This window comes from Aphidius gifuensis, linkage group LG5 (genome assembly GCF_014905175.1).
Source record: "Aphidius gifuensis isolate YNYX2018 linkage group LG5, ASM1490517v1, whole genome shotgun sequence".
Taxonomy (NCBI): Eukaryota; Metazoa; Arthropoda; class Insecta; order Hymenoptera; family Braconidae; genus Aphidius; species Aphidius gifuensis.
Window position 1 is genome coordinate 6,054,064 of NC_057792.1, and position 14,119 is coordinate 6,068,182.

General features: G+C 22.9%; 5 protein-coding genes across 5 annotated transcripts; 3 read left to right on the plus strand and 2 right to left on the minus strand.

Annotated features, from left to right (window-relative positions):
* The first annotated feature begins 30 nt into the window (after window positions 1-30).
* Window positions 31-8,962, plus strand: LOC122856282 (inhibitor of nuclear factor kappa-B kinase subunit alpha-like). Its single transcript, XM_044157976.1, has 7 exons — window positions 31-173; window positions 243-442; window positions 508-1,560; window positions 1,741-1,900; window positions 4,050-4,207; window positions 8,063-8,538; window positions 8,607-8,962. The coding sequence occupies exons 1-7, from the start codon at window positions 77-79 to the stop codon at window positions 8,875-8,877; spliced, it is 2,415 nt and encodes an 804-aa protein (XP_044013911.1). The 5' UTR covers window positions 31-76; the 3' UTR covers window positions 8,878-8,962.
* Window positions 2,792-6,446, minus strand: LOC122857278 (translocation protein SEC63 homolog). Its single transcript, XM_044159370.1, has 5 exons — window positions 5,908-6,446; window positions 5,598-5,700; window positions 5,402-5,516; window positions 5,223-5,328; window positions 2,792-5,147 (listed from the first exon to the last, which is right to left on the minus strand). The coding sequence occupies exons 1-5, from the start codon at window positions 6,029-6,031 to the stop codon at window positions 3,265-3,267; spliced, it is 2,331 nt and encodes a 776-aa protein (XP_044015305.1). The 5' UTR covers window positions 6,032-6,446; the 3' UTR covers window positions 2,792-3,264.
* Window positions 8,963-9,428: 466 nt separating the features above from the next.
* Window positions 9,429-10,448, plus strand: LOC122857339 (corrinoid adenosyltransferase-like). Its single transcript, XM_044159459.1, has 3 exons — window positions 9,429-9,598; window positions 9,696-10,053; window positions 10,129-10,448. The coding sequence occupies exons 1-3, from the start codon at window positions 9,522-9,524 to the stop codon at window positions 10,357-10,359; spliced, it is 666 nt and encodes a 221-aa protein (XP_044015394.1). The 5' UTR covers window positions 9,429-9,521; the 3' UTR covers window positions 10,360-10,448.
* A 134-nt stretch (window positions 10,449-10,582) lies between these two features.
* Window positions 10,583-11,931, minus strand: LOC122857332 (ribosome maturation protein SBDS). Its single transcript, XM_044159452.1, has 2 exons — window positions 11,497-11,931; window positions 10,583-11,417 (listed from the first exon to the last, which is right to left on the minus strand). Exons 1-2 carry the CDS (start codon window positions 11,625-11,627, stop codon window positions 10,790-10,792), a joined length of 759 nt encoding a protein of 252 aa, XP_044015387.1. The 5' UTR covers window positions 11,628-11,931; the 3' UTR covers window positions 10,583-10,789.
* A 124-nt stretch (window positions 11,932-12,055) lies between these two features.
* Window positions 12,056-14,045, plus strand: LOC122857299 (probable ATP-dependent helicase PF08_0048). The gene is made up of 3 exons (XM_044159402.1): window positions 12,056-12,377; window positions 12,443-12,723; window positions 12,787-14,045. Exons 1-3 carry the CDS (start codon window positions 12,259-12,261, stop codon window positions 13,914-13,916), a joined length of 1,530 nt encoding a protein of 509 aa, XP_044015337.1. The 5' UTR covers window positions 12,056-12,258; the 3' UTR covers window positions 13,917-14,045.
* The last annotated feature ends 74 nt before the right edge of the window (window positions 14,046-14,119 follow it).

The window sequence follows — 14,119 nt, forward strand, 5'->3', positions numbered from 1 at the left end:
CCACACACACACACAGTAAACAAAAATAATAATAACTTGTTAAGAAAAAAATAAATAAAAACAATATTAATTAAAGATGGATAAAGAATGGATAAAATTTAATAATGATTTATCAAAAGGAGCATTTTTTACAGTTGAATTATGGAAAAATAATAAAACAAATGAAACAATTGGTAAGTTAATTAATATTTAACAATAAATAAATAATAAAATAAACTAATTGTTAATTCTTTTTTTAAAAGTCATTAAAAAATGTCAAAAAGATGTTCAAAAATTATCAGAAATACAAAAACAAAGATGGATTAATGAGATAAAAATAATGAAGACATTAAAACATAAAAATATTATCGAAACACGTGAAATGCCTCTAATGATTATTGATGAAAAATTGGAATTACCTGTTCTTTGTATGGAGTATTGTAGAAAAGGAAATTTGCGACAGGTAAAATTAATGATAAATAGGTATAATAAATATAATTAATATGAAATATTGATTTGTTTATTTAGTTACTAAATATGGGCGAAAATTATTGTGGTGTTAATGAAGAATTGTCAATGAAAATAATGATTGAAATATCATCAGCAGTTGAGTATCTTCATAAATGTAAAATAACACATTGTAATTTAAAACCAGAAAATATTGTTATACAACAATTAAATAATGATAAATTAATATTTAAAATAATTGATCTTGGATTTGCCAAAGACATTGATGGATCAATTGATGATGAATTTTATTATGTTGCACCTGAAATTTTACTTGGTGATGAGTACAATTTTACTGTTGATTATTGGAGTGTTGGAATATTATTTTATGAATTGTTAACTGGTATTAGACCATTTCTTCCAAACATGCCATTTAATTCAACATGGTTGAATGATGTCAAGCAAAAATGTGATGATGACATTGCTGCTCGTGAAATTGATAAAGAAATTAATTTTATAAAAACAATTGAAGATCCAACAAACATATCAAAGTGTCTACAAGATAGCCTGGTTGCCTGGTTCAGAATTGTCCTTAAATGGGATCCAAAAAAACGTGGGAAAAGTTTTGATGATGATACATTTATTGTTTTTCCAATGATTAAAAAAATTATTGAAAAAAAAATTGTTAAAGTTTTTTATGTAACACTCTATAAAAATGATTCATTTGAAATTGACAATGGCACAAAATTACAAGATGTTAAAAATATAATTTTTCATAGAGAAAAAATTGATGTTAATAAGCAGTTAATTACAACAACATTGGGGATAATTTTAGAAGATGATAATTTATATTTAAAAACATTGGAGAATTTGAATTTAATTATTTTTGAAAAAGGATTACTTGAAATTAAAATTATTCCTGAGCCATTGATACCAAAGTCAGTTAATTTGATGCTTGCTGAATCATGTTCTGTTGTTGATTATTTTACAATTAATAAATATTACAATGATTCTATATTTTTTATAAATCAAGAAGTTGAAATTTATCGTTCATACATGCTCTCACTATCCATAAAAATTGATTTATGTGAACGACAATTTGATAATTTAAAATTAAAAATTGATAAAATGTTAACGAAATTAATGAATTTTGAAAATGAAGTAAAAATAATATTTAAAAGCTTTGATAATGAATTTTTAATGAAAATTAAACATCTCAATATAAATGATAAGCTAAAAAAAATTCAAGCACTTATAATTGGTTCAAATAATTTGAATAAAAAAACTATAAATTTGCAAAATACCAAAGAACAGTTGAGAAATAATTTTTCGCATTATATTACAATTGAAAATATATTAGATGATTATGACAAAGCATTGCATTTAAAAAATAAAGAATTAATTGATTGTCATAAAGAATACTCACCAATAAATATGGTTAAATGTGTATTTTCATTATTAAAAACAAGAACATGTAAATTGTCTGATGATAAACTTGTTGATTTTTGTAGAAAAATATTTGAATTTGAAGAAATGTTGATTAAATTAGAAAAATCATTAATGTCATTCAACGAATTATTATTTCTTTATCAAGATGATATTAAAAAGCTACATAAACTTAATGAGAATTGTTTACCATCAAAATCAAATGATAATCAACGAAATTCCATGATTAAAAAAAATCCAAGAAGTGTTATCAATTCAAATGATTCAATTATTTATGACAATATTATTCTTGGTCACATGATTGATTCTCTAATGGATGGAATAAATAAAATGAAAAAACAAGCTGAATCAATAGATACTGATAATTAATAAATTAAATTGCATATTTTTATAATTAAAAATTATATTTTTGTTAATTAATTTTCATAATATTAATATTATTTGACACGAGGAATGTAGTGTCTAACTCCCCATTTGATATTTGCATTTTTATCAGTTTTAACATAACTAAAAACAGATCCCATAGGTTTTCTTTTTTTTCCAGCTAAAATTTCCATAATAAAAAACATTAGTTTATATTTATAAATAATTTTAATAATTATTCAATTATATTATCCATACCTGTCATTTTAATCTCAGTCAAAATCAATATTAGCATTAGTAGAAAAATTAAAAATTTATAAACCTATAATTAACGTTAATTAATTAATGAAAAACAAAAAGCAATAGTAATTTTTTTAATTGGAAAACTTACATGTGACATTATTTTGTTTGATTAATTTCTAGATGTTAAAATTGATACTGACTGTGAAAAATATAGCTGACTTTCTGCATGATTAACCATTACTTTCTTATTTTTACGGTCAATTGATATCAACAAAAAAAAACAATGTAATTTATAAAATTAAAATAAACATTATTTTTATATAATAATATAATTTTATTATTTCTTTCATTTATTTTTTTTTTACCATAATGATTTCATTTTCACATTATTATTAATTTTTATTACTATTTTAATCAATTTTATTAATTTGAATGATAATTTTTTTTAGTTTATATATCCAAGTATACTATTTATTAATTATTACAACAATTAATTATCTAAATTTTTTCACACATACATTCACAATATTAATTCTCTTTTTTTATATACTCAAAAACTCAACGTGAAAAATGTGTTGTGTAATAAAATTGTCGATTACTATTAAGTTTTTTCGAAAAAAAAAGAAAAAAAAAAAAAAAGATTACAATGGAATATTGGCTCTTGTAGAATATTAAATTATTATTGTTTTTATTATGCATAATTTAGAAGATTTTATTAAATTATCTTCATGATAAAAAAATAAATTTATCATAATTTAATAATTGATAAATTAATTATTGAAGATTTTATTCATTGTCACTTATATCCTCGTCAGTTGTATACTCGGAATGTTCATCAGCAGCATCAGCATCTTCTGGTTCTTCTTCATCAGATATATCCCATTGTGGATGTTGAGTTGGTATTGCTGGTGCTTCTTTAACATCAAGTTTAATATCTTGTGTTTGATAAAAACCAAGATAAGAATCACTTCTTAAACATACTGAAAATGTATAAACACCTGGCCAAGTTGGTGCTGTAAATCTTAATTGTACTTCTTCAATGTCAATTAAACTAGTAACATGTACTGGGCTTGTTAATAATGTATGACTTTTTCTGTCACAAATATAAACCCACCAATATTCTTGTTTAACATCTGGAAATAATGGACAATGTACTTTATGTGATACATTACTACGTCCAAGTACTTTTTCTCTTTTAGCAATTCTTTGTTGAAATTTATCCCATTCAGCATCATCATCTTCTGGTGTTGTATCTTCTTTTTTTTCATCAATAACATTATCATCATCACCACCACCACCACCACCACCACTTTTTTCACTTTCACCATCACTATCAGAACTATCAGTTTTATCTTTGGTTAAATCATCATTTTTATCATCATCTATTTTATTGTTATTATTATTATTCATAATTTTATTACCAATTAATTTTGGTGTTATTATTTTTTTACCAATTTTTTGTTTTCCTTTTTTATTTAATTTTTTTTGTCCACGTTTTTGTTTAAGCCATGCTGGTGCATTTGATGATTTTTTATTTAATGTATTTTGTTCATCATTTGTATTTGTAACAGTATCATTATTATCATCATTAGCATTACCATTACCATTACCACTTTTACCACCTTCATCATCATCATCATTAATATTTTCTTTAATTGTTTCATCACCAAATAATTCACGCATATTTTTTCTAATTAATGTTACAGTTACTGTTACAATTGCTTCAGCAGTATAAACTGTTGGATTATCATCATCAATAACTTCACTTTGTACTTTAAAATCAATAAATGGCATATTACCAAGTACCTTCATAATATTATCATATTCATCATCATTAAAATTACGTAATATTTGACGTCTTTCATCACCTTTAAGTTGTGCTAATTGTTGTAAACTTTTAATTTTACGTTTTTTAGATAAAAAATATTTTAAATGTTCTTCTTCAATATGTGGTAATTGTAATAATGGATTTGTAAATTGCCAAAAACCTTGTACAATCATTGGACTTAATTTCATACAATTTTCAATAGTATGAATTGTTGGTAAACGTGGTACACGTCCAGTATATGCTAATAATATTAATTGATTAACACACATAATCATTTCTTGTATTAAATATGGACATTTTTTAATAATATATTGACGATCTTTTTCAAGTGTATCAGGATTTAATTGTATACGTGATAAATGTGCATGTATTATTGCACGTGCTTTTATACTATAAAGATGACATAATGGTGTTTCTTTATTTTTTTCACCTAAATTTGGTAATTTTTTAATTAATGATGGTACCTCATCATTATCTGATTGACGTTCAATAATTTCTTGATTAGCACCTTTACAAAATTCATATGATGCTGCTAATATCATTAGACAACGTTTTAATGCTGTTGTTGATGTCATTGAATATAAACCCCAATAAACTTGTGTTGTTGCAAGTAATACTTGATCACCAGTATAACGTATACTTTTATACCACCACATACCAACAGCTGTTGGTAATGCAACCATAAATACTAATGCATAAAGACCAAGTACCCATACTGAATTTTTTTTTTCAACAATCCATGATGGTAATGCTATACCAAAACTCATTGCACCTGGTCCATCTGGATTACCATATTTTTCCCAATTTTTACGTGCCTCATCATCAGTCAATGCTTGATAAGCTATTATAAACAAAAAAAATAATAATTTTTTATACTCAACAACCTTGCGTTAGTAATATTTATTTATTTATTTACCTTTTGTTAATATCATAAAGGCTTTTTCATCACCAGTTTCTTTGTCAGGATGAAGAACAAGTGATAATTTACGATATGCTCTTTTAATTTCACGTTCACTTGAACCCTGCAATTAAATTTTCATTATTTTATTGTCTATAAATATATGTATTAATAGCTAATTATCATGTTAATCTTACTGTTGATACACCAAGTATTTCATAAGGATCAAAGTTCGACATTTCAGCATCATACTGTGATACTTTATAAGCTAATAATGCCAATACAATCCAACAAATTATGATGAATAATTTTCTATAATAAATCAACAAAACAAAATAACAATTAATTAATTATTTTTTTTTCTAGTATTTAATAATAATTTTATATACTTACAGTAATCTTGATCTTGTTTCTTTCCATGGATTATTTAATAGTAATATTTCTTTTTTTTTTATACATCCTGAACAACGACATTCACGTTCTTCTTCATCTGGATCTATTTAGAGTTAAAAAAAATTATTAAATTTAATTATTTTTATCATTTAAATGTTTAATGATAATAAAAGTTAATAATAATAAGCTTTAAATAAATAATAAAACATGACATACTTATTCAACATCAACAGATGTCAGAAAAAAAAAAAAAACGAAAATGTAAATATATAATTGTGTAGAGATAATTATTAATAATTAATAAACAAACCTCGTTTTTGTGAACGTGGCCATAGATAATATGTACCAGGTACAAGCACCAATGCCAAAAATGACAATAAAAAATAAAAAAATGTTACACCACTCTCGTCATACTGAAATTTTTGTCCACTCATAACTCATTCAATATAAAAACAACAATATTTTATAAATTAATAATTATTAATTGTTTATATTAATTGAATATATATATAAAAATACTTTAATGTTTATTATTTATGTGACAATTATTTTATATATTCATATTCCGTGTATGTTTTTTTTAATTTCTTGTCTTGTTGAATTTTTTTTTGGTTGATGAAACATGCAGGTTTTGAGGTTATGTTACGGTATTTCTTCCACTTTGGAGCAATTTCGGTAACGCTATTGCCAACTCAGCATATATATACATACACACGTAAACAATAATGCCGTTTATAATAATAAATAAAATAAATATAAAAAAATGATGATGATGATGAATTTAATGAGCAACAATGAGGAAGAGTAAAGATAGACAAACAAACTGAATTACAATCACTTTTTTTCTATTACAAAAAAACAATTTAAATCAAATAAAAATGAAAAAAATTGTTGTTGATATAGTCAATAATACTTTTAACAATAATAATAATTAACTTGTTAATAAAAAAAACATTATAAAATTATAAAAAGACAATTAATTAATATTTAATCGTTTTTTTTTTGTTTAAACTTTTTTTTTTTTTAATTTTTAATTGAATCATTTAATAGTAATTATTTATTTATAATAATAAATTTTGTAAGGCTGTTAAAGCTCAATATATTGTTGAATCATAATGTATTAATAATTGTGTAAATTTTAATGTCAATATTTAGTTGATTAATTATCGAAAAATTATTGTTTTTTTTTTTTCTTTTTAAATATTTCCCGCGGTCGGCCATTTTTATCAATTTTCATTATTATTTACTCTCCCTCTCTCTCGCTCTCTCTTCTCTTTTTATTTTGTTGTTTAGAGTTTTAGACCTGTCTGTTTACATTTGTTAATAAAAATAAATTTAAATTGTATAAATAAATAACAAATATTTGCTAAATTATGAAACAACTTTTGTGAGACATCCAGGTTTTTTTTCAAATTATTAATTTGGTGGGCTGTAAAATAAACAATATTATTAATAAACAAATAAATCTTTAAATTGTTTTATTGATATTAATTAACAATGACATCATTAATGTCATTAAATATACCTGAATTGCATAAGGAACTTCAACATGTACATCAAAAATTATCTGAAAGAGAAATAATATTCAATCGAGGTAAAAAAAAAATCGACGAAGGAATTGCAGATATTATTAATTCACATCAAATGCCCGTTTATTCAAAAGGTAATTAACATACAAAAAAAAAAAAAACATTACAACAACAAAAAACATATAATAATAATCTACTTTACAAATTACAGATTTTTTGGATAATTATAAAAAACTTTTGTCAATTGTTGAAAATATAAAAAAAGAAAAAACAAAAATTCAATCTAATGATGAAATTAATTTTGATGACTTTGATGATGATCTTGAAATGCCTGAATTTGAAGAAGATTTAAATCTTAATTATAGAAAAAAAACTAATTCAATTGATAGCCAACAAGAAACACCAGGAATTGTTGAAAGTACACAATTTGAAAAAATAAAAAATCCAACAATAATAGCACTTGAAAAAAATTTAAATAATTTACGTAAAAATAATACATTAAAAACAAAAATTAATAATTCACAATCACCATCAACATCAAAACAACCAAGTAGTCAAAATAATAAATTAATTTTAAATAAAACTCATGCTGATATAAAAATAACAAATGGTAAAATATCAAGACAAACAAAGTTATCATTTCAATCAGTTAAAAAACAAGATATTAATTCATTGCATAATAAAAAAAATGTATTGGATGATGATATTAATCCTGATGATTTTGATGTTGATGAAACATTTTTCGAAAAACCATTAACAATGGAAGTACAATTGTCGCTTAATAATAATAAAAAAATTCCAAATGTTGATGATATTATTGATGTTACACCAAAAAATTCAATGAAAAAAAAAAGTAAATTGAATATTATAAAATCAGTTGATGAAAAAAAAAATCTTGATACATCAATTGAAGATAATATTGATGATTTTAATAATTCAACAACACAATTATCATTAAATAAAACAAAAAAATCACCAAGTAAAAATAATGAAATTGATTTATTTGAAGATTCAAATTCATCATCATTTTTTACAGCAACTGAGAGTAATAAATCACCAGTAAAATCCACTAAAGTTAAAACAACAAAAGTGCCTAAAAAAAATGTTATTAATAAAGGTTTTAAAGTAGTTGCTGAAAATGTAAGATTTGATTCATCAAGTGATGATATGGATGAGACATATTGTCCACGAGCTGAAAGTTTATTAAAAAATAATAATAAAAATTTAACATCTGTTAATGGTAAACGTAAAGTAAATGATGTTATAGAAACAGTTAAAACAAAAGAAAATATAGATATTAATCCTCTTGATATTGATCCTGGTGATGGTTGGGATACTGAATTATCACTTGAAAAATGGCAAACATCAACATCACCACCAAAGAAAAAACAACAATTAAATAGTTATGATTTGTAAGTTATAAATTATTTATTTATAAAAAATTAATTAATTTATATTAATATGTTATTATTATTTATAGTGTACCAGAAAGAAAAAAAGCAAGTCCAAAATTTGCATGTAAAGGACCAGTTGTACGTAAAAAAGCAGAACGTCAAAAATTAAATGGCTGGTCTTGCAAGGATTGTGAAAAGTGGTATGAAAATATGGATTTAGATGAAAAAGAATTACAAAAACGTAAAAATTCATGTTCACGTCATCGTTCTAAATTTAATGAACGTTATGATACACCACCTGGTTTTTGGGATATAGGATTTTCAAGTCCAATGGAATCAAGTCAAGAGACTCTTTGAATAATAAATTATTTGCATCATTGTTAAATTTATCATCAACAAAAAACACCAACAACATTTGAATTAAATTCATATGATTAAATTAAATTAATTGCATTCATTATTTATTAGATATTTCTAATTGATTAATTAACTAGTTAATTAATTGTAAATAAAAATAGTTAGTTAACAATTTGAAAAAATAAATTTCATATATTTTTATAGAAAACTTTTTTCTTTTTGAATATTTAAATGTAATTTTTAAGTTGTACGTTGAATAAAAGTTTAAATTATTATAAATATTAGTTTTTTATCAAATTGTATTAAATTAAACTTTGAATCAGCCATGTTATTTGATACTTTTTGCCGCCATTTAATAAGAAAAAAAAAATCGTCTCATGAAATTTCACCGAAATTTGTTGCCGGCATGTTGAAATACACACACAAATAAAAAATAATAATAACAATTAACAATTTATAAATTAATGTATAAAAAAAATTATACATTTAACAAATAAAATATAAATATTTATGTGAAAAATATATACTTAATATTAATAAATGAAGAAAATATAAAAATAAAATAAATTATTTTAACAAACATAATATTATAATTAATAAACAAAAAAAAATAACAATTTAATTGTTTATAATAATTAAAAAATATGGAATTTGCAAGACGACTATTATGTAGATCATTTTACATAAACAAAACAATATTAAAATCACAAATTCGTAACAGGTAAATAAATTTTATAAATTATAACCTCAAAAAATTGTAACAAAAAGAAAAAAAATAATGAAATTAATTAATTAATGTTAATTTGTTTAAATTACAGTAGCAATAAAAATGGATTGAATATTGATCCAAAAATATTTATGTCATTGCAAAATAATACAAATGATATAAAAACAATAAACAATGAAATTGTTGAAAATGCAATTGGAACAACTGATGAATTATCATCATACATTGGACTTGCACGTGAATTTGCATGTGATAGTTCAACAGAACATCCATATGTTGATAAATTAAAAAGAGTACAAATGATATTATTTGATTTAAATAATACAATATCAAGATCAAGTGTTAAAAATAAAATTGATTTATTTGAAAATAAACATACGAAAGATCTTGATGAATGGATTACTGAATATTCAAATCAATTACCACCAGCTGAAGATTACATTATACCGGTAAATATATTATTATTTAAAAAAAGAAAAACAGACAAAGATTTATCAATAACATCAATATTTTTTTGTTAACAGGGTGGTGGAAAAGCATCAGCATCACTTCATGTTGCTAGATCAATATGTCAACGTGCTGAAAGAAATGTTAAACCACTTGTTGAAAGTGGTGTTATTGATAAAGAAGCACAAAATTATCTCAATCATTTATCTAATTTTTTATTAACTGCATCAAGAATTGCTGCAAAATGCGATCAACGTACTGAAAATATTTATATACCACGTGCTGATGTTCCAGATGACAAACAATAATAATTTTAAAAAGACTATATTATCCTATTAATGAACATTTTTAAAAAGTAGAATCAAATTGTAAAATATTAATAATTAAAAAAACAAACGTTAGAATAATAGTTTGTAATTTTTAAATTTTCTTTGTAAATTTATTTCTTTTTCTCTTAGATTTCTTATTAGTAAAATTAGATGATTTTTTTTTTTCTTTTTGTGTATATTATTACTAATTAATAAAAACAAATTTTCAATCATTTTTTTCCATTTATTTATTATTTATTTATTTGTTATAAATTGAAAAAAAAAAAAAAAAAAATGTATATGTTTTATATTATTATTATTATTTTTCTTATTATTAACAAAAAAAAGGGAAATTAAAGAAAAAAATTCAGAACCAGCTGTGGATGATTATTGAGTATTAAATTATTTAAAAATTTTATTAATTAATAAATTATTCAAGTAATTCATCACCCTCAGTTATTTCTTTAAGATTTAATAATTCAAGTACACCTTGTCCTTTTGTTTCAGTTCTAACTAAATCATCAATAACACGATATTGACCAGGATCAATTAAACAAATTAAATTAACAGTACCAGAATCCCAATTTTCATTTTCAAGTTTTTTAGATAATTTAACAATATTATCACGTAATTTACGTGCATCTTTACCATGTATTATAACACGTAAACGCATTTGTGCTCTTTCAAGTTCCATAATATTTTTTAATTGTGGTATTATATCTAATGCTTGTTGCTTAGCATTTCTATTTTGTTTAACTGAATAATGTATATCTTTCATAGCTTTTTCAATCATTGTTACTGGATATGGCCTTTTTGTAACTGGATTAACACATTTTTCAGCAATTGTTGTTGCAATATCTTTAAACATTAACTCAAGTGCTGCATGACGTTCTTTTTCTGATACTTGAAATTCACCTTTATCAAGTATTTCTTTACATATATCTGTTACATTACATGTACCAAATGCTTTTAATAAATCATCCTTACTTGCAGACCTTCCTTTTGATACACTCATAAATACATCATGTATTTGCAGTACTTCATCAATATTTTTTTCTCTAAAAATAAATTAATTAAAAAAGTTATCATTATCATATTATTATTATTATTATTTAATAACAAATAAGTAATACGTACAATCCCTTTCTCCATGATACAATTTTATTTTTGTAGCATGCAATTTCAAATTGTATTTTATTTTTTTTTATTCTAACAACAGCAATATTTGTATGTCTTTTTTGATTTGTTGGATCAAATATTTTCGACATTATTGTTGATTATTTTGTTTAATTTGTCAAACTTTCTCACTTTATCTAGACTTTTCTTGAAGATTATCCAAGCTGATTAAAAACAGTAATAATAATTTTTTTCCTTTTCTTCAATCTTCACCTAACCTCACTTACTGTTTTATCAACTGCAGATATTTTATTTTTATATAAAGAAAAATACTAATCTAAAACAAATTTTTTTCTCTGTATAAATATTATAAGCCTCTAATTATTTATTAATAAATATTTATATTAGTAACACAAAAAAAAGTTCAAGAATCACAGCTGTTCATAGCAGCCATATTGTCTAAAATCACGTGGTGTGTTTACGCCCCCCTTTCCACCCTACCCCACCCCTCTCTACATTGGTAATTACCAAATTGTTGATTGTGTCATTAATGGGGTTTTTTTTAATACAATTTGGTGATTATAATGAAAAAATCCACTTGGGTTTTTTAAATTTATAGAAATTTCATTAAAGTAACTGGGTCGTAAGTATGAATCACCCACCAACGTGTACCATTTAGCACCAGAACCACTGACTTCATAGTGAGTACCACATTTGACACACAAAAAGTAGGAACCAGTTGTTGTCTTGTTGATCATCCAACAATTTAATAAATTTATAAAAATGGATAATAATCTATCAAATATTCCATTAATTGCTTTGTCTGATGAAACGAAAAAAATTGTATCAAATTTATTAAATCCAATAAAAACAATTCCTGTAAAAGATTCAACATTAACAAGGTAAAATTATTAGGTTTAATATTGTTATTTATTATTGATTTTAATATTGTTAATTACATCAACAGAGATTGGCGTGCTCTTGCTCATTTTTGTGGTACAACTGCTGAGGTCATACCAGTATACAGTAGCAAAGATGATCCAACAAATGAGATATTAAATATTATGATACAAAAAAAATTGACAATTCAATTTTTAATAGAATGTCTTGAAGAAATTGATAGATGGGATGTTATTGATGATATTAAATCAAATATTGAAAATGATTTATTAGAGTATCATAGAAGAATTAATGCTAAAGATCCAGTTGTTCTTGATAAAGAATTACAACCACATCTTTTAACAAAAGGTAAATTGCTATTTTTATTATTAAATTAGCAATAAATATATTCATTTTAATAAATTATTACAGATGATGTACTGCGAGCATATGAAAAAAAAAAACTTAAAAAATATCAAACATTTTTTTTATATCATCATAGAGATAATAAATTTGCAGCATATATACGTAATGGTTTGGAAAAACTTTATAATGTTAGTATATGTGATAGAACACGTGATTTAATAAGAGATGACTTGGATACAATAAAAAGAGTAATTGATGAAAGATGCGTTAATGTATTAGTACTAATGTCAAATAATTTTATAAATGATGAAATGACTGAAACAATATTAACGTATATTGAAAAAATTAAAAAAAAAATAACACCACTTGCATGTACTAGATTTACATCACGTGTACCAAGAGCATTAGAAAGTACAGTTTTTTTAAATTATGATATTTATTATAAACAATCAAATGAAATTGGTTTTTGGAAAAAATTAGCAATAAATATACATATAACTGATAAAGATTTACGTGATGGAAATATAGTTATTGAAACATATGAATTTTTTGATGAAGATTTACAATCAAATAAATCAAACTCAACAGTTGATCGTTATGTTCCACTTATTGAAAATGAACCAATAAATAATCCACATGAAGAAATAAAAAATGATGATAATGTGGATGAAATTAATCATGATAATTCAGATGATAGTAATCATGATACACAACAATTAACAACAATTGAAAAAGTTAAAAAAATATGTTGTTTTTTTTGGCCTTTTAAAAAAAAAAAAATAGTTTCATCAGATTCAATTGATTCAACAGAAAATAAACTTACTAATGGAATAATTAATAGAACAATTAGTTTAAAATCTGTTAATGATGATAAAACATCATTTAAAAAAAAAATTTGTTCAATTTTTGTTAATAATAACAATAATAATAAAAATTTAATTGATGAAAGATTAAATGAAGATGGTGAATCATCAACTTTAACAACTATTGGTCCAGATAGTGATAATAATAATAATAATGATGATGATGATGATTTAATAAAAAATAGCAAACAAAGTGATGATAAAGTTGATGAAAAAGTTGGTCTAGCTGGTCCAAGTGATGAGTCAATTAATTTACCATCCATTAGTTCAGTTCCTGATCTGAATGATGACCTTTTAAAGAATAAAAAAAATATCTACGAATGTTTGAGCTGAAAAAAAATTAATGATCTTTTTAAATAAGTGTTTAATAATTTTTGTAAGTTTATTAAAAAATACTTGTTAGTTTTTAATTATTATTTTTTTTGTAAATTTATAAATATAAAATTTTTTTAATTAAAAAGAGTATAATTTTATTTATTCATTTTTAAACCTTGAACTTGAATTTTTTAAGGCAAATTTTTATAAATTGCGATGAT

Bases quoted from the DNA above. Each gene is read 5' to 3' on its own strand.
- LOC122857332 (XM_044159452.1), bottom strand. From the start codon at position 11,627: ATGTCGAAAATATTTGATCCAACAAATCAAAAAAGACATACAAATATT. The intron at 11,418-11,496 runs GTACGTATTACT...ATTTATTTTTAG, and splicing joins GTATCATGGAGAAAGGGATT to AGAAAAAAATATTGATGAAG.
- LOC122857339 (XM_044159459.1), top strand. From the start codon at position 9,522: ATGGAATTTGCAAGACGACTATTATGTAGATCATTTTACATAAACAAA. The intron at 9,599-9,695 runs GTAAATAAATTT...TTTAAATTACAG, and splicing joins AAATCACAAATTCGTAACAG to TAGCAATAAAAATGGATTGA. The intron at 10,054-10,128 runs GTAAATATATTA...TTTTGTTAACAG, and splicing joins CTGAAGATTACATTATACCG to GGTGGTGGAAAAGCATCAGC.
- LOC122856282 (XM_044157976.1), top strand. From the start codon at position 77: ATGGATAAAGAATGGATAAAATTTAATAATGATTTATCAAAAGGAGCA. The intron at 443-507 runs GTAAAATTAATG...TTGTTTATTTAG, and splicing joins GAAAAGGAAATTTGCGACAG to TTACTAAATATGGGCGAAAA. The intron at 8,539-8,606 runs GTAAGTTATAAA...TATTATTTATAG, and splicing joins CAATTAAATAGTTATGATTT to TGTACCAGAAAGAAAAAAAG.
- LOC122857278 (XM_044159370.1), bottom strand. From the start codon at position 6,031: ATGAGTGGACAAAAATTTCAGTATGACGAGAGTGGTGTAACATTTTTT. The intron at 5,701-5,907 runs GTTTGTTTATTA...AACTCTAAATAG, and splicing joins GCCACGTTCACAAAAACGAG to ATCCAGATGAAGAAGAACGT. The intron at 5,329-5,401 runs GTAAGATTAACA...ATTTAATTGCAG, and splicing joins AAATACTTGGTGTATCAACA to GGTTCAAGTGAACGTGAAAT.
- LOC122857299 (XM_044159402.1), top strand. From the start codon at position 12,259: ATGGATAATAATCTATCAAATATTCCATTAATTGCTTTGTCTGATGAA. The intron at 12,378-12,442 runs GTAAAATTATTA...TTACATCAACAG, and splicing joins AAAGATTCAACATTAACAAG to AGATTGGCGTGCTCTTGCTC. The intron at 12,724-12,786 runs GTAAATTGCTAT...AAATTATTACAG, and splicing joins ACCACATCTTTTAACAAAAG to ATGATGTACTGCGAGCATAT.